At 36.9% G+C, this 24,307-nt stretch overlaps 1 protein-coding gene across 1 annotated transcript in view; it reads right to left on the bottom strand.

Moving 5' to 3' along the window:
- PSMD1 (proteasome 26S subunit, non-ATPase 1) overlaps window positions 1-23,410 on the bottom strand; it is a 112,589-nt gene extending 89,179 nt beyond the window's left edge. The window contains exons 1-8 of the mRNA XM_037849100.1: window positions 23,395-23,410; window positions 19,262-19,305; window positions 18,540-18,613; window positions 17,730-17,899; window positions 14,699-14,904; window positions 13,398-13,541; window positions 11,145-11,371; window positions 419-479 (exon numbers count right to left, since the gene is read on the bottom strand). Of these exons, the coding sequence (XP_037705028.1) occupies window positions 419-479; window positions 11,145-11,371; window positions 13,398-13,541; window positions 14,699-14,904; window positions 17,730-17,899; window positions 18,540-18,613; window positions 19,262-19,305; window positions 23,395-23,410 (942 nt within the window). The remainder of the gene's footprint in view (window positions 1-418; window positions 480-11,144; window positions 11,372-13,397; window positions 13,542-14,698; window positions 14,905-17,729; window positions 17,900-18,539; window positions 18,614-19,261; window positions 19,306-23,394) is intronic.
- Window positions 23,411-24,307: the final 897 nt, after the last annotated feature.

Here is a 24,307-nt window from a genome sequence, read left to right as displayed (position 1 = left end):
CTGATTCTATACTTAGGATGGATTATATGGTGTGTGAATATATCTCAATAAAATTGCATTAAAAATAAAAAATCAGTTGGTTATAGAAACAAACAACTAGCCTGCCTCCCTATATAGTAAACTGCCATTTATTTGTCAGAGGCCATGCTTTTTTCTCACTCTGTGACAGGTAATTTGGAGTTATTCTGGACAGAGCACATTCTTTGGTTAAGGACCTGACAATTTGATTTCTTCAAAGTTAAGTGCTTTCTTGGATCAAGTTTTAAATTTTTTCTTTTAACAGAAAATCTATTTCTATAAAATGACTTCAGTACTGATCTTAATAAAACCTTCATAAAAGTAGGTATGTAACATTTTAAAAGAACTTAGAATGTACTATGGGAATATTTGTTAAATGGAAATCTCAAAGCACACTCACCGCTTCTGGTGTCTTCCCCACAAGTGCATTGCCTGTCTTTTCTTCTGTTTCCATTGAGTCACTAAAGTGAAGAGAACCAATAGTCACTAGTCTGACAATTCTTTTCTGAAAAGAATGTGTGAGCAATTTGTTAACACCATAGATCTGAACCATGTCCAAAGTAAAGAAAAATATTTAATTAACTCCATAAGTATTACTGTTAAGGAATAGAAAAAAAGGATTCTAGGAAGATGCAGGCAAGCCCAATTATTGAATTTCACCCAAATACACTCATAAAAACACACAAAGCAAATAGGATAGCAAAATCCACGGACAACAAAGATAACAAAACCAAGTGGCAAAGTACCTCCCGAAATTCCAAAACACAATCAAACCAACACCAGCTGGAGACAACCCACCACTGGTTACAAAACCAGAAGGGGTTGAAGCAGTTGGGGCTTAAAAGCAACCAGCCAAAATATCCCTCTAGGCCAATGCACTATCCCCAGGAGAAAATGCTGACCATTGAAGGCAGATCAAGTAGGCAGAGAAAATGGAGACAAAGGAAAAAGTAGGAGACAAAAAAAGTGAGAAAAGACACGAGCCAGATCTCAGAATGTTAGCCACTGTACTTGACAAACACAACAGAAATGGAAGTTCTGGAGAGCAGTTGCAGTAGGCTGAATTAGATACCCCAACAAATACATTCTTAATCTTAATCTGTTTCTGGGTGTGAATGCATCATAAACAGGACCTTCTGAAGATGTTATTTTTAGTTAAAGTGTGGCCAGCTGAAGCAAGGTGGGCCTTAAATCAGATTACTCAGCGTGTTATAAAGAGAAGAAATCGCAAGTTAGAAAGGAAGACCACAGGAAGAAGACAGAAGTTGCCAGAGGAAGGAGAGACATCACCATATGAGATACAAGCCAAGGAACCTCAAAGACTGCCAGCAAACCAGCACCAGCATGCCCAAAACTCCTGGGTGAAAGCTTAGCCTAACTGATGCCTTAATTTTGGACTTCTAGCTTCTGAAATTGGGAGGCAATAAATTTCTGTTGTTAAGCCAATCCATACAGTATTTGGGATAGCAGTTTAGGCAAATTAAGACAGCAATGAAATTAGAAAATCTATCCTACAATCAGCCTCCCTTCTAAAAATTCAGGAAAGTTAATTTCAGTAAGCAAGCTACAGAAAAAGTAAAATCCCATACAATATTACTATTTTAAAAATATGTTTAAAATGATATAAAATATTAAATATTACACATTAGAATTAGAAAAACTTAGAAATGAAATGATTGATTTCTAATTTTTCCGTAAATTCTAAGAGGGAAAATAATTTCACAACTGATGATTAACTTAGAAGCTACACAAGAGCAAAAAAATACAGCACATAATGCCATAAGAAAAACAGAAGGTAAAAAAGGAAAAAAAAAAAAGAAAACTAAACTACATGCTTCCCCTCTAAGATTGAGAACAAGATAAGTGTTAAGTTTAGAGCCATTCAAGAATCCACACAAACGCAGTGAGTCATGGTTTAAGTAGAGAATCTAAGATTTATTAGAGGAAGAAAGCAGAAGAAAGCAGGTGGGAGCCATCAGAAAAGAAAGAAAGGAAAAAATGGCTCCAACCCTCTATCTGAGAGCAGCATTTTTTAAACGAAAAACCTACGTGGGGAGGGAAGGGTGTTGGGGGAGAAAGGTGCCTGCTGAGTGCATCCTGTGCCTCGATTGGGTGGCTGTCTGTCAACTTCTAAGCTGATAGGTTGTTAGGATTCTAGCCCATTATTCTTCTCAGAAAAGCAGCTACGTTATCTATCTAGGGAGAGCAGGCCTTTCCAGTTGTCTGTCCTACAGAAATATCTGATCTTGCTTTTACCTGCCTTTTGGGGTTGGGGCACCACTGTGGCAGGGACCGCCTTAAACAGCCTTCATTCTTTAGTTTATGGGGTGCCTGTTTTCTGTGAGATAACCTGTGGGGCCTCTGGGTTAGAAACTCCTTCTACATGTTAGTTCCTTTCTTTCCGGGATCTAACAATAAGGATGTCTATTCTCATCACTTCTACTCAAAGTACTGAAATCCCTAGCCAATGCAGTAAAATAAGCATAAACATTAGAAAGGAAGAAGTCAAACTGTTGCTATTCACAGACGCAATTCCTACGCAGAAAATCCTAAGGAATCTACAAAAAAAGTACACTAGACCTAAGATTTAGCAAGGTTGCAGGACTCAAAGCCAATACACAAAAACCAACTGTCTTTCTATACATTAGCAACAAACAACTGGAAACTAAATTTAAAAATAACATTTATAATAACATCAAAAAACATTAAGTGCTTAGGGATAAATTTAGGAAAGATACGCAAAACCTCTGCACTGAAATCTACAAAGCACTGCTGAGAAAAATTAAAGAAAATCTAAATAAATGGAGAAATATACCACCTTCATGGATCAGAAGACTTAATATTGGTAGGATTTCAATATGTCCAAAACTGAAGAGAATCAACCCAATCCCAATCAAAAACCCTGAAGATTTTTAGAAATGCAAAGACTTAGAATAACCAAAATAATCTTAATAAAAACAAAACAAAACAGTAATCTTAAATTACTTGATTTCAAGACTTACCATAAAGCTATAGTAATAAAGACAGTGGGTACTGGTGTAAACAAAGACAAACACATCAATAGAAAAGAACAGAGAAATCGATCAACATATATGTGGAGACACGGAAGGTCCCCTGGCTCGATAGATTATACATAGGGCCTATTTCCCAAAATCTGGAAGCCTGAAGGCAGGCTCCAGAATGGAAAAAGGCCAAAAGCCTTGCACGTCTGAAAGCGGACTGCAATTTAGACCAGGGAATAGTTTCTGAGCTCCTGCTGGGCTCCTTCCATGCTCCTGTCTTCCGCCCCCACTGTTTCCCATCTAGCCCCAAAGAAATTGTCCCTTAAGACTAAAGACATGTAAATACACCTCATGGCTTTAAAAACAATGTACCCTCCCTGGAAGACCTGGAAACAGTCACGTAGGAAACTACCTTGTATGCGATAAAAACCTGTAGAAATAAGTAGAAAAAAACTTTCTTTTGCATGGACACTGAGGACGGAGTTGTGCTCCCCTTCTTTCACAACTGGTGCCCCATGTGAGGACCACCAATCCTGACCATGATGTTTGGAAGCTGCGCAGTAAGTACAAGCAAGTTGTCTGGCGGTGGGTCGGAAGTTTTCAGCCACTCAACGATATGGGTCAGTCTCTTAGTGTTCCCCAGCACCGGTCTGTGTTAGTTTTACAACGGCTGCTGCAGGCTAGTGAAGTTTCTGTTTCAGAAAATAATTTGTACTCTTTATTGTATAATGCTGTTCAACATAACCCTTTGTTTCCTGAGAAAGGCACATTAGACTTAGATGTGTGGGAGTGCACTGGACAAAATTTAAAGTGCCACTTTGAGCGAGGACAGAGAGTTTCCTCTAAAACATTTACTACATGGGCTCTTATTTGCACTGCCCTGCCCCTCTTCATACTGCCGAGACTGAGAGTCCTAAAACCGAGGTCCCTGAAAAAGAAACCGCCGCTCTCTCCGATAAATGCCTCCCACCCCCCAAGCCCTCGATCCCCATACCACCAGCCGATAAAGGCAGCGGGGAAACGACCATAGCCTCACTCCTTCCCCTTTCTCCTTTACCGCTGCCTTCACGGCCGCCGCCAGTGCTGCCGCCACTGCTGCCGCCGCTGCCTTCCCTCCCTAAAAGTGCTGCACCACTTTTGCAATGCTGTCTTCACAAGGCAGCATTAGCCAGAAATTTTGTTTGCCTCATTATGCTTAACCAGTTGCCCAGAAATTTTTCCTAGAGTACTGGGACTAGGAAGTCCAAATGAAAGTGCCTGCCACAGACAAACGCCAAATGCATCTGAGTTAAGGTAGCTTTACAATTCAAACTTTCCCTATGCTGGGTAAGTGTGTAATCTTTTGTTCATCGAGTTCACTTTGCTTTCTTCTGTTTCAATTAGTCTATTATGTAGTGAAGCTAATTAAGTTAATCCAAGGTTCATGCAGGCAAACTCAGTGGGTTTGAGTGCCCCACTAACCGTAACCCCAGATTTATAGTTTTTTTAAATTTTGTGCATTTTGCACAGTTTGCATTTGTGTGAAAAACCAATAACATTTAAACAACTCCTACTCCTATGTTCTGTCTTTATAATTTCTTTTGCTGTTGTTCAGCCATGAGAAACTCTCAAAATGTGCCAGTTACATCTTCCTTAAAAACTATTCTTAATAATTGGCCTAAATTTAAAAAGTGTCATTAAAATTGTTAATGAGCTATAGCTGCAGCCAGCTGTCCTTTACGTGTGGTATGGCTAGCTATAGCAAACTGTCTCAAAAAAGACAAAGAAATCTGTAAGTTAAAAGAAGAGTTACAGTTTAAAAAATATATGCAGAACTTCCACCTCTGCTTTAATATCAAGGCTTCCAAAGCAATTAAAATAAAAGAAATAATAATGTAAATGTGCTAGTCTATCAGTTTTTAAATTAAGAAGTCAAAAAGACCTAGTCAAAAGGGTCCTTACAAAAACCTAAAATTGCTAAAAGAACATCAAAAGTAACTAATACAAGTTAAAAATCAGCAAAAGTGCAAATTGTCAAACCAGTGTCATAAAATAATATCTCTACTGAGGAATCTGATAATGAGAACTTCAACTCCCTCTCTCTATAAAGAATGTTTTGTTTTGAATATTTAGCATCATTCTAGCAAGTTTGATTTTGGTGGTAATAGCATGTTGTATAGAAGGTATAAAGAATGTTTTTCTAATTAAGGGAAAAAGGCAAGTAGCTTTGTCCTAAATGACTGATTGTTTAGGAATGTAAAATAAAGCCTAGAAAGATAAGAATGTGGGATAAAGCTGAGATGGATACAGAAAGTTGTAGAAGGTTTGTAGAAAGTGGAAAATTTATTTCTGTAGTCAACGTTGAAAGACAGGTACAGAAAGCTGTAGAAAGTTTGTGAAAACAATTATTTCTGTGGTCAAAGTTAAAAAATGGTAAAAACTAGTAATAACACTGCTTAACAATAAAACCTCACAACTTAAAGAAAAAAAAGTGGTTTTATAAAACAAAATAGCATTAAATATTTTAACCACCACCCAAAGCAGTGATTAATATTCAGTGTTGTGAGTATGTGCCTAATAATTCACAAAATATAAAACATTCCTCACTGTACTGAAAGCTCCTCATGTTACGGTCTCCTGCTGTTTTTATTAAGAAAAGGTTTCCTTAAATTATTAAGGTGTTATCTCTTGATAAAAGGTTATAGAAGTGTTTTTCTAAATAATCAGTATAAGATGCAAAAAGTCTCTTTTATCAAAATAACTTCTTGCACTCAATGTATGCTAAGTTTATCATATCCTTGGTTGTTTAAAAATATTGTCTTCTCACTTTAAAAAAGGCTAAGTCTTTTCCTTAGCTTTAACTAAATAAAAAATATATATATACTGTTTCAAACCTAATAACTTTTAACATTTTACTTTCTCAAGATCAAACCCTAAAAAATATCTTATTCCCAACAGTTAACAAAGAATTTATTCTTTCACCTTAGAAAAATAAATAAACTACTAAAAAATGATTAAATTCATGCAGTATGTTATAAATTGTAGAAAAAATCTTTAAACAATGTTATAAAAATTAAAAACTTCTAAACTTCTTCTGGTTCCTAATGTGCATAACATCAAATAACAATATAATACTAATAATTATAATTTCAGTTATTTTTAAAAGGTTATCTGTCACAAAACAGCCCAGTGGAACCCTGAAGCCCACCGTCTTGCTACCCAGAGGACCAATGATGCTGTAACAACTGTACAAAGAAGATACCTCCCAAAAGCTGACTCCAGTGCAGATGGACCAGCCTCAGAAGACATGGCACCCGTTCCCGGAACCCCCATAATATCCCTATGAATAAGCTTTATGTCACCACACCAAATTGTAATCATAATAAAAAGGGGGGAGATGTGGAGACGCGGAAGGTCCCCTGGCTTGATAGATTATACATAGGGCACATTTCCCAAAATCTGGAAGCCTGAAGGCGGGCTCCAGAATGGGAAAAGGCCAAAAGCCTTGCATGTCTGAAAGCGGACTGCAGTTTAGATGAGGGAATAGTCTCTGAGCTCCTGCTGGGCTCCTTCTGTGCTCCTGTCTCCTGCCCCCACTGTTTCCCATCTAGCCCCCAAAGAAATTGTCCCTTAAGACTAAAGATACGTAAATACACCTCATGGCTTTAGAAAAAATGTACCCTCCCTGGAAGACCTGGGAACAGTCACGTAGGAAACTACCTTGTATGCTACAAAAACCTAAAAAAACTTGTATGCTATAAAAACCTCAGTGCATGGTCACTGAGGACGGAGTTGTGCTCCCCTTCTTTCACACATATATACATGATAAAACTATTTTTGGCAAAGGCTCTAAGGCAACTCTACAGGGAAAGCACAGCCTTTTAAATAAGTGGTGCTGGAAGAATGAGAGATCCATGTGGGAAGAAAAATGAACCTTTACTCCTACCTCACCTCATATCATATACAAAATGTTAAGCTAAGATCTACCATAGACCTAAACAAAAACTTAAAACTAGAGTTTCTACAAGAAAGCATATTTTTGCAACTTTTGAGTTGGCAGACAATTTCCGGGACCCCGAAATAGAAAACTGCATTTCATCAAAAATAACATCTGCTTATCAAAAGACACCATTAAGAAAATGAAAAGGCAAGCAAAGACTGGGAGAAAATATTTGTGAAACGTATGTCTGACAAATGATGCATATCTGACAAATGACTTGTTTTTAAATCACAATGAAACATCACTTGATACCACTAGAACATGTTAAAAAAACTGACACCATCAATTGTCGGAAAAGATGTAGAACAAATAGCATGCCTGTACATTGCCAGTGGAAGGGTAAAATGGTATAACCACACTGTAAAGCAGTGTGGCAGTTTCTTAACAAATAAAGCATATACCTACTTTGTGATTCTGCTATTCCACTTCTAGGCATTTTACCCAACAGAAATAAAAACAACCCATTTAGAATGGATAAACAAACTGTGATATAGTCATACACTGAAATAGTACTCAGCAATGAAAAGGAATCAGTTACTGATTCAACCAAAAACATAGGTGTATATCTCAGACATTCTAGCTGCGTACAAAAAAAAAAAAAAAAAAAAAAAAAAAAAGCAGCCAGAAGAAAAAGAATACATGCTGCATGATTCTAATGATTCTATTTTTAGGAAGTTCAAAAACTGGCAAACTAAAATCAAACCAGAGGCTGCCTCAGGAGCAGCTGAGGTTGACTATGAAGGAGCACAAAGGAAATTTCTGGGATGGTAACAGAGATGTTGGTGACATGGGTATTTCTTAAAGTTACTGAACTGTGTGAACTGTGTACTTAAGATCCTACTGTATTTAAATTCTAACACAACTGAAGGAAAAATAATCGATGAGCAGAAAAGGATTCAAAAGAAAGTGAGAAACACAGAGGATGGGTAAAGATCCAACATATGTATAACAGACCCCCCCCCCAAAAAAAAAAAAAAAGAAGAAAAATAAAGCAAGGGAACAAAACAAATACTAAAAAACTAAAATTCAAGAAAACTTTACTGGAAAAAAAAAAGATTTAAACTATATTTGAAAGTGCATATCATATTATCTAGAAAAATCAACCCTGAATGGTAAATACCAAAACCTGTTTTACTAAAATAAGAGGACTTTTGAAAGAAAAAAATCCTCTGAGCATCCAGGCAAAAACACCAAGTGTCTGACAATGGAAAGAAAATTAGACTGCCAATCAAGCAAACTGAGTTTCTAGTATAAAGGCAGTAAACTGTCATGGATATGCAGGAACTTGGAAATACAGTCTCTGTGAGCACTTACTGAAGAATCTATAATAAGAATAACCTTAGACAACCAAATGATTGGACAATGGTTAATAATAAGACTGGTGGTAAGCATTTTATATATATTTACATGTAGAACTAAGCCTAAAAGAGGGTTACAAGGGAGAGAGTATATTATGGCTATATACTCTTACTTTGTAAATGCAATTGTGGAGAAAAAGAAGGGAAGAGAATGGGAAGAGGATATTGAGAAATAATTTTTAACAAATGTCTCCATTAATTGCATTAAGTGGTATACTGTTGATGGTATTCTAAGAATGTCTGTGTATAATGTGGGGCAAAGCAATGAGTACTTACTTATGTGTGGCAGAATAATTATATACTACCCCTGGTATCCTTGAAACTAGGATTCTCAATATGGGAGAACGAATATGCAGATATAAGAAAGAAGGAATTAAGGAAACACTCTGTAGTCCTGAAATTAAATTGGACATATCTCTTGCATAAATGAGTTGTTTTGTGCATTTTGTTTGTTTGTTTTTTTGGTTGTTGCTCTTTGTTTTTAATACAGATGTCCTAATTCTATCCAATGAAAAGGCCTAGAAACACCAACCATCCAGAAGCTCTGAACATCCTCAGCACCTAGACTGCAATGCTGAAATATTATTTCCTACTAAAAGAAACCAGAGTTTCTTGGAGAAATGGCTGATTCTAGGTCTGGGGCAGGAGTCTGGAACATCTCGTCCTACTAGGTAGTAAGGAAGCTATCAAAGTCTACTAGAATTGTGTCAAACAGTCTGAGTCAACCTGAAAAAGCTCTCACTAGCCAAAAATGGAATAATTTGAACTTCAATAAGGATAATAATGGCAATGAATCAAAATACATCAAATATGTTTAAATCCATCAGTTTACAGGAAACATCCTATAAAATAAATAAAACTAATTGGCCACTTTTGGACAATACCAGGAAATCAACTCTTTTATTTCTGAAACCTGATAAATACAAGAATCAAGCATGCACTCTGCCCTTCCAATACAAACTTACATGTAATTCTAGATAGCGGTTCTCAATTGGGGTGGTTTTATCCCCCAGGAGGGATTAATCTAGGGTCATTTTTTATTTCCCCACTGAGGCAGGGATATATGTGGGGTGTGCTACTGGCATCTAGTGGGAAGAGGCCAGGCATGATGCTAAACATCCTACAATGCATAGAACAGCATTGAATTATTGGCCCAAAATGCCAATGGTGCCCAAGTTGTTAAACCCTGCTGTATCTTTATTTGGTTTTCTGTATTTGTCTTATATTGTAAAATAAAAGTTTTAAAAAATAGGAAAGTCAGATTAAAATGTAGAGGTGGGAAGACAGGCATATTAGCGAAGTTTTCCCTATTGGTTGGCAAACTATGACCAGTTTTTGCCTGCTGCCTGTTTTGAAAATAAATTTTTATTGGAACATGGCAAGGCTCATTTGTTCACATGTCTTGTATAACTGCTTTCATGCTATAACAGAATAGTTGAGTAGCTGCTACAAAGACTCTTTTGCCTTCAAAGCCTAAAATATTTACTACTGGCCCTTTACAGAAAAAGTCTGATGACTCTTGTTATATACCAATTCTTTTATCTCACAGCATCTATCACTCAAACCAAGCACTAACAAAACCACAAAATACTATGTTTCTTAGCTCTTTGAGACCAAGGAATTCCATAGCTGGAATTCTCACAGCTCAGAGCCAGACACATGCATGCACACCCACTGTACTGGTTTGTGTAAATTATGCCCCCTAGAAAAAGCCATGTTCTTTGATGCAATCTTGTGGGGGCAGATGTATTACTGTTGATTAAGTTGGAACCTTTAAGATTAGGTTGTTTCCCATGGAGACGTGACCCACCCAACTGTAGGTGATAACTCTGATTAGATAATTTCCATAGATGCATGGCCCTGCCCATTCAGCCTTGATTAGTTTATTAGAGGCCTATATAAGATCTCAGACAGAAGGAGCTCGCTGCTGCAGCCTAGAGAGGAAGTCCTGGGAAAAAAACCATTTTGAAACCAGAACTCCGGAGCAGACATCAGCCACGTGCCTTCCCAGCTACAAGGTTTTCCGGGAACCACGGGCCATCCTCCAGTGAAGGTACCTGACTGTTGATGCCCTACCTTGGACACTTTATGGTCTTAAGACTGTAACTGTATAACCAAATAAACCCCCTTTTATAAAAGCCAGTCCATTTCTGGTGTTTTGCATTCTGGCAACGTTAGCAAACCGTAACACCCACTATACATATATGCATATGTATATATGTGTGTGTATAACCACACATACACACATACAAACATATATACTAGTGTACATAACATGTATACTAACATTTATAGTAATATATATACACACACACATGTATAAACTCACACATATATAAAACCCAGGACTACTGGTTAAACCCAATATTCTTTGAGAGCTGCTATTAACAATCTAGCACAAATATAGGAAAAAAAAGCTTAGAACATTTCTTTCTTTCCGAATATCTAACTGAGATAATATATCTAACCAACATATACAAAATCTAACACATCTACTCCACCTGAGATTTTTCATTTACTTGATTAGACAGCACACGTGCTATCTGGTAGGCTCTCTACCAACCACTTGCATTTCCTTCCCAGAAGGGTTCATTTCTTTGGTTTCCCTTACTATGCTTAGCATAGTACAAAACAGAGCGACAACGAAAAAAGATTTTACCTATCTATAAAAGCAAATTGTGACATACATTTATTCTTAGAATATATTCTCTATGAATATTCTGCTTACTACCAAAATGAAATTAAGATTCTTCAATTAGTTCTGACACAGAAAAAAACAAAGTATACCTGTCTTTCTCTGCTCCTGGAACAGTACCCGTATTGGTGGATCCAGGCACAGAGGCAATAGGAGTGCCAACAGTATGAAGATTCTGAATTACAGATGACAAAAACTGCTGGCTAGCACTTTCATATAAGTCAAAACAAATTTGATAAGCCATCAGGAGGTTATCTTCCTTTACCAGTTTTTCTAAGATATCACTCACGGCCTGAGGATCATCTAAGAAAATTAAGCACTGAAATGGAAACAAAGAACAATTACATAATAAATGAAAATTTTATCTACAAGATATTTAGAGAGTGAGAAAATGGTTAATATACAAAACCTTAAAATATAAGCATAGGCAAACTGGGGCACTCTATCTAGCCTACCACTTCTGAACATAGCACTACAGTTTTCCTGAAAATGGGACAGCCTTCCATAAGAAAATTCATATAAAGTATACTGATGGCTCCTAATATTATGCCTAAAATTAACAGAGTTCAATATTGGTTGTTGAACGAATCCCGGCTCCATGAAATCTTATCTGTAATTTATATCTAAGTGCTCCTTAACCTGTATTTTCTGCTTTTACCATATCCTGAGGATAACTAGGGCAACGAATTCTTCAAGTTGTTTCCTTAAAGAAATTATAAAAGTTTTTATATTGTAGGAGTTATTCATTCATTTAACACACATTGGATTGTGCCAGGTCAGGATAAGAGGCATCAACATTACCAGTTTTGAAGCATTTATCTTACTACTCTAATGAACTGCCATGTTTTAACAAAACTATCCAATAAAGTTAGGATTTTCTTTTTTGGAACACAATTTACATTTGCTTGTTCTCTTAGAAGCAAGTAATGCAATTTAAAAATAAACACATTAATCAAGGATATTATAAATTTAAGAACAGTAAACAAAATAAATGACTAATAATAGAGGAATGCTTAAGTAAGTTGAAGTACATCCGCTAAATGACTAGTGCACAATCAAAATATTTGTGAAGAGTTAGAACATGGAGAAATGTTAAATTGAAGGACATATATAACTGATACCGCTTGCCTGCAGGAAGGGAAACTTAGTAACTGAGAAAAGGGGGTGGGAAGATGACTTCACTGTACACCCTTTTGTACATTTTGAATTACAAATCATGTGAATATAACAACTGTTCAAAAAACAAATTTGAAAATGCAAAATAATTTTTTTTTAATTTTAAAAGGACAAGGAATAAAACAGCTAAAAGAGATAAAACTGCCTGTGAAGAATGAAACTAAAATGGAAAGAAGATGGCAGGGGAATATTACTTTTCAAACAAGACTTTCAGTTCCATATCACGTTTGCATTTCATTTACTCGATACATTAAAAAAATACATATATTTTTAAAAATCAGGCCATGAAATTACTACTGTTGATTATTTAGAAACAAACAAAACTCCAAAAAACCTATAAAGAGAAAACTGAAAGGAAATATACTAAAAAGTTAAGCTGACTTTAGATTATATAAAAATGGGTATTTTTTTTCAACTTGCTTTAAAAAGTAGGCATTTTTTAAAAGTATATATTAATCTAAATCCTTAAAAAGTATTAAGAATGAAAGCACATGAGAACATACAGTGAAAAAATAACTGCAATAAAATGTGCTATAATGCTATACTACAAACACAAAACTTTATATAGTATGATAATTGTTAAAAAGCAAACCTATGCAAATCTTGATTCAATAAAATATAATATAGCCACTAAAAAGAAAGACGGAGAGCTTCATTGCTGGTAAGTGGGGATAAACAATTATGCATTACCTTTGGGAAAAGGCCCAGTTGAAGAGAAAAGGACTTATGTTTCATTTATTTTCTGTACTGTCTGAAATTATTTTCTTGTGCAAGCAAATTCATACATGAAAGCTGATAAAGAAAATATACCCAAATGTGTCTGGGTAACAAAACTACACCTGATTTTTACACTTCAAATTCTTTTTAAAATAAGACATAACACAGATATTCTTTTTAATTTTTTCTTCTACTTTCTTTTCTTTTGTAATTTCCAAAATATCCGTAAATAACCTGGACTATTTTCAAAAAAAAAAAAAAAAAAAAAAAGCAATAATAAGTAGAAAGAATTACTATAAAATAGCTTTTCAGTTTTCTGAGCTTCAGCTTATCAGTTAAATGGAATAGACTGATTCCATTTTCTGTCTTCACAGGGCTGTTGTGAAGACCAAATGAGAGACTTGTCTGAAACAATTACAGTAATGAGCTGTACTATAGTGCAGTGTAATTACCTGACAAACATTGATGAAATCGGGTTTTTCCAAGTTCATATAGATTTTAACTAGAACTCTTAGAACTTTATTCCGAAACTGTTTATTCTGCATTAAAGACATGCAAAGCTTGAGGCTATAAGCTAGCATTCCAGGGACATCATTCTGAAAGAAATAAAGATCATTATCATTATCTGATACTGAAGTTTTATGTTTTAGTAACTGAATTATTTTAGTCCATGTTCTTTAGTCATCTAGGCAGCCAATAATTTAAACCCCTTAAACAACAAAAACTAAGTGTTAACTACTTTAGATGAAAACTGGGAAAGAATTACATAGTTTCCATTTTACACTCATTAGAATGGCTACTATTAAAAAAAAACAGGAAATCACAACTGTTGGAGAGGATGTGGAGAAATAGGAGCACTTGTTCATTGTTGGTGGGAATGTAAAATGGTGCAGCCGCTGTGGAAGACAGTTTGGTGGTTCCTCAGCAAGTTAAGCGTAGAATTACCATATGACCTGGCAATCCCACTTCTAGGTATATACCCAAAAGAACTGAAAACGGGCTTAAACCGATATCTGCACACCAACATTCACAGCAGCATTATTCACAACTGCCAAAAGATGGAAGCAACCCAAGGGTTCATCAACAGATGAATGGATAAACAAAATGTGGTATATACATGCAATGGAACACTATTCAGCCATAAAAAGGAATGTAGTTCTGATACATGCTAAACATGAATGAACTTTGAAGGCAGCATGTTGAGTGAAATAAGCAAAACACAAAAGGACAAATATTGTATCATACCACTGATATGAAATAATTGGAATATGCAAATTCATAGTCAGAAACTAGAATACATGTTACCAGGGCTGGGGTGAGGGAAGGCAATGGGGAAGTCAATGCTTAATTGGTACAGTTTCTGTTTGGAGCAATGGAGAAGTTTTGGTAATGGATGGCGGTGATGGCAGCACATTGTGAATGTAATCCACACCACTGAATTGGCTTTAGCCATAATAAATACATTAAAATAGTAGTTTATTAATATAGTCATCTTAAGAAGGGCAGGGTAATTTATACAACTGCTACACGCAAGACCTCAAAGGTATCAAAGATATGTAGCAAAATATAAACAGATATTCTGTGAACACAAAACAACTAGGGTTCATATATAAATATAAAAGATTTGGCAAAAGAGTATCTTAGTATTTCTCAACTGTTTTTTTTCCTACTATTCCATACGATTTTCAGTTTTATAATTTGCTTTGTTCAATCTCCATCAATAACAATCTCTAAAATTATATAATCTACCTACCGATTCCAATATCGTCTTCTCAAAGATGTCCAGTCTCCGTGTCTCCAGAGCAATGCCAATAGCCTGCTTATACTTGTGATCATCTAGACACCGTTGGAACATTTTATTCACAATGCCTTCCAATCTCTGGTCAATAGGTTTTTTTTCTCCTTCAGGCAAATCTGCATTTTCCACACACTGTTTGGTGTAGTGATCAATGCATTTTGCTATGGAGAAAATAAAATAACTATTTACCTTGTAAATTCAGCTAAACTACCAGAAAGGGCAATGTCTACATGTATAATCATATACACTATGGGAAGACTAAAGTGAAAATGCAAATTTTAAAATGTTATAACTTATACAATCAAGTTAAGTCTTCTCTTCATTATAATTATACTGGAGGGCCATACAGTAATTCCAATAATGCTGACATTATTCAAAACATTTGTCTTACTTTACTTCGACCAAAATTTTATTACTCTGCTTGATTAAGCTTCTTATTCAACAGAGTGGGCTACAAATAACTTTGACTATTCACTTTCAAAAAAACAAACATTTGCCATCACTGAAGATATTAAAAAAGATCTATTACAGCAATTATCACATGGTGTTATATTATTACACATCTTCACATCAATGACTATTAGCTTCTTGAGAACAGGAACTATGCCTAAATCATCTTTGTAGCACAATGGTGAAATGACCCAAAATGTGCCAGAGGTCCTAAAGGCAATTCTAAAACAAAATTTCCAAAAACTTTCCCATCAATTGTACCAAATCAGTTAAACACTCTTTGTCTCAACGTGAGGTCTCAACTCATTGTTTCCCTGCATAGGGTATCTGGAAATTCATGCAGAGGTGCCATGTATGTGATTTGATTCACATTTCACAATGACTCAGGTAGATGAGAACAGCGTGGCATACTGAAGGGTTCAAACAACACATCTATTGTGAAACTCAAGTTTGTTTACAACTTAGTTACAAAGTGACAGTCCACAGCAGACTTTAAACATGCTCCTGATACAAGCTTTCTGAACCAACTGTGGTTAAGTGAGGAAACGTTACCCTTCCCTGTCAAGCAGGAACCTCGGAACAATAACATGTGGGGAGTTCTCCTTACCTTATATTACTGAGGGGGAGAAATAGTACCTTCCAGATATCAACTGAGATGCTCTCATTCACCAGGTTTATGCCATACCAATATATTTATTCATAGCTAATGTCTATCTATTTATAACTTGGAGAGGATTATTTATTAGTCTTAAATTTTCTGGGAGTGCTGTTTATGACATTCAATAAGGTCCTAGGAAGACTTTTCCAAATTTTCTTTTGTATATCCCCTCACAAATTTCATTAACATTTTAAAAAGTCAGTTTTAACAGTGTACACAAAACTAGCAGGGTGAGCCCCACTTCCACATAAAAAGCAGATGGTGTTGGTCTACTGATCAACAGTCTCCAACAAGTTAATATATAGTGTTCAGAAACAAGGAAGATGTCTACCATTTCAACACTTTATGAACCAACAGTCTTGTTTGAAAGTATAACGACATGTAAAATGGTGGCATTATAAGGTTTTGCAGATCACTGCTTGAAAAAATTATCAACATTCATTCCAAACCCATCAAATAAAAGATTTATACCACCCCCACCCCCTTTGCCATTCCAACAATGTGGAGAAAGTGCTCTGGTTTCAAACAATATGGTCTATGCTTTATAACCATCTGCTCTTTCCATAGATGCACAGATGAAAATCCCAGTTCAATGGGCCCTCTACGGCAGTCAAGTTACTTGTAACATTCTCATATCATCATAGCAAAAACTTTATAATGTGAACAAAGAATCCTAGTCAGAACTTCCAGGACATCTGGAAGCTTACACCCTCTCATGCAGCATTTCCCAATTTCTCAAAAAGAATGCCAAATTTCTCCTTTTAAGGATTAAGATGAATAATACAGCTCTCCTCTTAATCGGTAATGCAATATATCTACCCTGCACATTCTTGACAGAGAATACACTTGAGCTCTCTGCAGACTGATCAAAATGTGTTTGCTAGAAATGATATTCATAAAGGCATGTCTGATGGTATGCAGTCCCTTCTTTCAACCAGATCATGAGTTTTCACTTTTTTTTAAAGATACAAAACCTTTGAATGAAATTTTACATTGAAGAGCTGCTCTGATTGATATGGGAGACAGAGGACCCAGAGCCTTGCCAATGTGCTGCCCCTACTTCCCCACTTCAAATTATTTCTGAAACATGGAAGCAATATTAAAAAAAAAAAGGAAAAAATGAGGAAAAAAAACGGTTACTAGTATATGGATTTGGGAGTGAGTAAATTTGGATTTTGAATTCTGACCTTCCTACTTAATAGCCATGTGTCTTTATGGTCTCAGAGCCTGAGTTTTCTCATTTCTGGGACAGAGTAGCTGTGAAATAAACCACAGTATGTGGTGAACTAGTACAATACATAGCACAATACACATACTCACTAATGGTCTCTTATACTAAAAACAAATATATATAAACTATTATTTCCCTTTTGTTATTCATAATAATCTGATTTAATCTTATAACAGCATGCTCATTAGACTATAGCAAATTTCAACTCTTATAGTAGGGCTGAAATAGCAATTATTTGTAAATATCATTTTCTGAACTCTAAAACATGAAATACCCCTTAGTCTTGATTGTATTCAACAAGTACATATGAGATAATCCTAACTGCTGAGATAACTATCTTTGTATGTTTGTTAAGTTGGCTGTTTTTGAATAATTTCCTAGGTTCACTCTTAAATGTTTCGTGCGGTGAGTTCTTCATTAATTATTACTGTTATTAATGCTCCCCTATTTGCTTTCACAAAAAATAATACGTGCACAGGAAGGCACATCTAAAACTCAACCTGTATAAAATTACTGTAGAAAGATTATAGACTTCCAATTAAAATGAAATTCGACAATATCAAAAATTAAGAAAAACTAAACTCTATATGCACCAGAGCAAGAAAGAAGCAGATAAGATAAAGCTTTACCAAATGGAAAATACTTACCGATAATAGTCTCCACATATTCAGAGTTATCATTGACATTGAAGAGGTCACCTGCTCCAAGAGCATAATTCAGAGACTCCTCAAAAGCCCCCAGGTGATAAAACACTTTTGATGCCACTAAGGCTGCAAACTGCCGACTCCGGAAACCTTCATCTTCATACAAAACTTCTCTGAAAAAAAAACTCAGAGAGTCAGAATTTAGAGTATAGGTTACCAGGGGAGGGTGTGAGGGGTAGGGAATAGGGAGTTAAGGTTTAAAATGTAGAGAGTTTCTATTTGGGACGGCGGAAACGTTTTGGTAATGGATGGTGGTGATGGTAACACAACACTGTGAACATAATTCATAGCACTGAATTATATATTTGAATGTGGTTAAAAAGGGAAATTTTAGGTTGCCTATACGCAACTAGAATAAAATTAAAACAAAAAAATCCATGGCAATGCATAACACAGAGAACCCTAAATTAAACCATAGCACAATTATAAAAATGTTCTTTCATCAATTATAATAAATGTACCACACCAATGCCAGGTGTTAATAACAGAATGGCATAAGGGAATCATGTATTTGATGCATGACTATTCCATAAACACACAACTTCTCTAAAAAAGAGAAACTTTCTCTGAAAGAAATTAAGAAGTATAGGCCTAATTCGAACTGCAGTTTTCCTTGAAAATCCCAATTCTAAAATTCAAGTCACAATTTAGTGACAGCAAATTTCTAAATGAATTAATAAGCCACAAGACCCACATCCACAGGTAAAGTTCATCTTCCTTATTCTGACTTAAAGAAATAAAGTAATTCCTTACATTTTGTCTACAGACTCAGAAATTTCTGCCCAGAAGTCATTGACAACTGCATTCAATTTGTGTAGTGCAAATTCCTATGGAAAATAAAGCCAAAATTCAGTTTTGAGATAGATTTACCATTACATTTCCTTAAAAACAAAACAAAACATTTCCAACAAATGACTATGTCCTCAGTAATAATCAGTATAACTTTTAATCTGTAACAAATATAAAAATGTACGAACTCTCTTACATTTTCTTTTGCATTTAAACGTTTCCCTTCCCCTCTCAATCATAAACCATCAGACCAGCCATATAATATCATTTGCTATCACAATGAACACTTTTCCTCTTTGAGTATACAAGATTAACTCCACATTGCTAGCTTGGATGTAAAATGAATTCGGGTGTCTACAGCCAGTTAAAGCACATTCCAAATGTTCACTAAACGAAAATAACTTTAAATAGGTGATACGTAAGAAACAATTTTTGTGCTTTCCATTGATAAACTGAGGGTTATTTAAGTGCCATACCAAGGATATCACTGCCTGAACTTTGTTCAAGTCTGGGGAGAACCACCTGGTGTTGATGAAATTCAATCCTCTGGGGCTAGTATGCAAATGACTGGGAATAGGCTGGGTAGGATGGCTACCTTAAATAACGGAGGATATACAGACCTCACCAAATTAAAAGACCTCTGCAGTATCCATACTAAATCTAGTTACTTTTTCTTCAATTCGTACCTTAAGCTGTGGTTCTTCTTCATCCAGAAGAGAAATAATTCCAGCTATAAAACAAAAGACATATCATGATTAGGAAATACATGCTCACTGAGATGGAAATTAACGGTTAAAAATACACGACAGTTGGAGAAAACTAAATATTTTTTTTTGACGGGAGATTTCACCAGAGGAATAATTATTTTCTTTGAAGCTATGAAGGCTTTTATTTCAAAGTTTAAAAACCAATTATTCTATCACACATATGACACCACATATATCACATGTCTTGCCTAATTCAATGGTTTTCAAAGTGTGGTCTCTGGACTAGCACTGCAGCAACAGTATGATCTGGGAACTTGTTAGAAATGCAAATTCTTGGCCTCATCCCAGACCTACAAAATCAGAAATTCTAGGGGTGGAGACCAGCAATGCATGTTTTTAAAAGCCTTCCTTATGATAATCCTAATGCTCGCTATAGTTTGGGAACCACTGGCCTACTTTACTGACTCAAATAGACCAAAATGGGAAAAATCCCCACACAACTTTAGAATACAATCAACACAAAATAAACCAACAATTAGAAAATTATTTACCAAACAAACAAACAAAAAAAGGAGCATTTAGCTATCAACACAACAGGGCAAGACGATTCAATATTTCAACTAGGTATACTAAGGCACTCCTTTATATCACAAGTAACCTAGAAGGCTATGCTAAATGATGAACAACCTTACTTGTTCTGAATTCAATTACCCAAGCAGAGTATTCCCCATTCGGCCTTACCCTACCCTAGAGGTCTCAGCATTTACACAGGAGAGTAAAGGAAATAACTGACCTTTCCGAAAGAACTTACCTTGAAATATAGTCATGGGTCAAAGCAATTATTGGGAGAAAAAATGGGAAATTACTGTACTTAAACAATAAAGGAAATCAAATTGTCTCTCAGATATATATTTCCCCTATAGGTCTTGAAATCTTTCTGAAACAGAGTAGAAACTGGGATATTTGATTAAAAAGTATCAAGGCAACTTTAGTTAGGAGATGTAACCATTTTGAACTGCTAAGTGGAGGGTTTGCCAAATAACTTTCTGCAGTCTCTAGAGAGCCATACAGAAAAAGATACAAAATTTATCAAGTGAAACTATAGCTAAAGCATGCTATGACTCTAAAAGCAGATGAAAAGTATTTCTTGGTGCTCTATGTTGGTATGACAAGTACAGATCAGAGCTGCTGCACTGACAGCATGGAGAAAAGGCAAATTAAAGAATACAATCAGTAAAAAAAAAAAATTGTGAACTAGTAATACAGGATAGACGATAGACCAGAATGCTTTAAAGGTGGAGTAGATCATGAATAGATGAATACTTCACCAAAATAACATGCTATTGATTCCCTACTATCAATCAATAGTGTGTCTGAACTGTTTTTCCCAAAAGAAGTGATGGAGTTTTATATACTCTCCTGATTCAGTTTCACTTGTGATTAATTTGTTGTACGATTGTGCAGGCTTAGAAATGCAGCCTTAGGGCATGGAGCAGAACTAAATCAAATATGCTACACTTCATACACTAATGTTTCCCATCTTAAAAAACACAGCACAAGTCTCTTTTGGATGGGGGAGGGAATGGAAAAGGTTTAAGGTAGATAAAATCCTCTGATACCATAATAGGAACTCAGAAGATATTGTTTAAAATTGCAGCATCAATTCATAGCAGAATTCGAATATTATTGATAAATATGGAGGTATATTCCAGAAGAAACAGCTTAAAAAGTTGAAGTGGTTGCCTCTAGGGATCATGAAGGGGAAAGAGGATGGGAAACTATTGTGTCAAAGCTTTGTAGCACTATTTACCTTTATGTGCCTATTATTATGTTTAAAAAAAAGTCAATCTCACATCTCCCTCTAGCAACCACCTATCTCTATTCTCTCTAATCTCTTTCACAGCCAAATGTCTTGAAAGAATTAACAAAACACGCTGTCTTCTTATTCACCATTAAGTGTTCTACCATGCCTAGCAAGTACTCAACATACAGTGAATAAACGAATGAATAACCATAGTAACCCACATGGAACCATGTCACTGGACTCTTTAGCACCTAGGACAGATTCTAGGCCAATGTGAACCAGAAGTCAGGAAACAAAATGATAAAAGGTTTGGAGAAGACACTAACAATATAGTAAATTTTAGCAAATGGTAATAAGTACACACTACATTATCATAGAATCTCAGGGGAGGACCTGGAAAATCATTAGTCCCATTACCCTCAGGAGGTTTGAATTCTATCATAGTCCCATTAAATCTTTTTTTGGCCTCTCAGTAAAAATCTGTAGTGACTGATTTACTAATTTGATTAATACCTTCATTCAAGATATACTTTTTTTTTTTTTAACTTCTGCCACGTGTCAGGCAGTGTAGTAAGAATTGTGAAAATGGCGTTTCCTGATGGAAATTCTACCAGGAGGAGAAAGTAATCAGGAAACAAGGTAATTACAGGACTGTGATGGATAGGGCAATTAGTGGGGAGAGAGGCAGCATGTTAATAATAGAGTGGTCAACAGCAACTAACATTTGAGCTGAGACTAAAGACTGAGAAACTAAAGGAAATCTTGAGGGGAGAGGAGGCAAGACAGGCAGAACAGAATATGCAAGGGTTCTGAGGCAGGAAAGAAATGGACATTTTCAAGGAACAGAAAGAAGGCCAGTGAGGTTAGCTGTAGTGAGCAAAGAAGAGAGTAGTACAAGATGAGGTAGGAATCTGAACATGTAAGTCTTTGATCGAGTCTGAATTTTATTCTAAACACAGTGGAAAGTCAATGGAGAATTTTAAGCAAAATAATGATACGATGTGATTAAAGTTTTAAAACAAATTACTGGCTACAGGAAGAAGAGACTGTATGGAGATAACAGTGGAAAAACAAAGTCTTAAGGTTGTTATAGTAACCTAGCCAAGAGATAAGGTGGTTTTGGTTAAGCTAGAAGGAGTGATAATGGATGAATGTGAAACATTTACAGGCCTCCTTTTACAGGTGGCAAGAAACTTAGTGCTTATTTTATCTTTGGAGAGCTCTTCCTTATGCAGAACTAAAATTGATATCCCAATAATTTGTTCCTCCAGGGCAAAAGTCTAGGTCACCAGGTACAGGTGACAGCCCTTCAATTCTTTGAAAATAACTATACCTTTTCCCAACACCTCCAGAGTTTCTTTAACCAATCCTCATAAAAACATGGTTTTGAGCTCTTTATTATACAGGTTACTGTCTTCTGATCATCAGTTTATTTACAACAAAATACTTGTGGGACAAGTGCAGAGCAAAACAGGAGGAGGAAAGGATGTGTAAACAGGCAAGGGGAAAAAAAAAAAAAAAAAGCACCAGGGCTGTGGCCACTACATGTAAATCAGTCTGTTGAGCTGGGGTTTAGAAATCTCCACTCAAAACTTGTTTTCTATGGCATCCCATTTCAAATGTCATTACATGATTTCTACTTACACAAAGTTTAACCTGAAAAAAATTGGGGAGAAGGAGAAGATCATGATCATGAAACCGGTACCTCAGTTCTTTCTTGAATGTAGAGCATTTACTAAGCATCTAGCCTCAAACAGGTGACTCTCCGCATACTAGCAAACGTTTTCTGAATGTTTTAGAGTAGACCCAGAAATTAGCCACTTCAAACCATGTCAAATTTCACTAGAAGGAGTGGAACTCTGGCCAGGTCCAGAAGAGCTTAGAAGTACTTCGGCTGCCAACCCAGGGGGCTGCCTCACTAGCCGATGGCACAGGGGACTCCATTCCCGTCCCTAACACCTGACTGGGAGGTTGGGGGTAGGACGGCCCCACCCGGCCGAAAGCTGGAGAAATGAAAGAAGGAGAAGCCCCTCCGGGTCCGGGAAGGACCAAGGAAGCCCCTCGGCTCTGGACACGGGGGTGTGGCTGGAGGGATGCCCCGTGCGATCCCTCCGACCCGAGGGAGCCCCTGGTCCGCAAAGAGGCACCATCAAGCTCCCAGCCGCCGACTGGGAGTGTGCTTTGGGCAGCGAGGGGCCGCGCAGGCCGGCGCTTCGCCGGGAGGTGCCCAGTCACCCGCCCTGACTCAGCTAAAAGCCGGCGCGGCGGCTTCTCCTCCCTCTCGCTGCCAGCTCCGGGCTGCACATACCGGCTGAGGTGATCATAGCTGCGCCCCGCACTCGCCCGCCCGCTCGCTCGCTGGCTGTCCCCGCCGCTCCGTATATCTGTCAGCCCAGGGACCGTAAGCTTCGCCGCTACTGCCTGTACCCCGGGTTCGCAGCTCAGTCAGTCGTCTCCAAAGGCCGCCGGCTCGCTCCTCGCCCAGGACCCCGCTTGCTTTGGGGCTGTCCGCAGCCCCGCCTGGCGCCTGGCGCGCATTTTTTTCCGCCCTGCATTTTCCGCTCCGCCGCCGCCCACCCGGACCTCGCGGAAGGATGCTTGGAGAGTTACATTATTTTCTGCAACTCTTTTCGACGCCAGAGCTCCAGCGCAGGCGGAATATTCGTCCACACCTGGGATCAGGCGACGAAATGGCCAGCCTCGAAGAGAGGCCCTCACCATCATCCGCCATTGCTGAAAAGGTGTTGCAGGGAGGTGTAAGAGGTTCGCGCAGCGCCACCTGTTGGGTCGGAGGTCTGACTGCAGCCCCTCGCGCAGCCAATCCTCTGGGGAAGGAAAGCGCATTTTCTTAGGGGATTTTCGATTTTTTTTTTTTTTTTTTTTTTTTTTATAGCTGAGCCCGTCTTTAAAAGAAATCCTTTCAGAAGTGTTTTTATTAGGATAATGGATGCATAATTAATCACTGGTTTATTATATGGTTGAACAATGAAGATTTTTATTTACTTTTGAATAGTTAACGATGTATATTTACATGACTCAAAAAACAGTAAAAAAAAAGATATCTAGTGAAAATCTTCCAAAGGAAAAAAAGTCTTCCATTCTTGCTTCCCATCTGCCCAGCTCCCCTCTACCCCCACAGCAAGAGTTATTGGTTTCTAATATATCTCTAGAAATTTGACATGGCAGTTATGAATTGCCATTTGCAATTTCATACCAGCTTC

The sequence above is a fragment of the Choloepus didactylus genome, chromosome 9, assembly GCF_015220235.1.
Source record: "Choloepus didactylus isolate mChoDid1 chromosome 9, mChoDid1.pri, whole genome shotgun sequence".
In the NCBI taxonomy this organism is placed as follows: domain Eukaryota; kingdom Metazoa; phylum Chordata; class Mammalia; order Pilosa; family Megalonychidae; genus Choloepus; species Choloepus didactylus.
The sequence above is the reverse complement of the archived record's forward strand: the minus strand, read 5'-3'. Positions and strand labels throughout refer to the sequence as shown.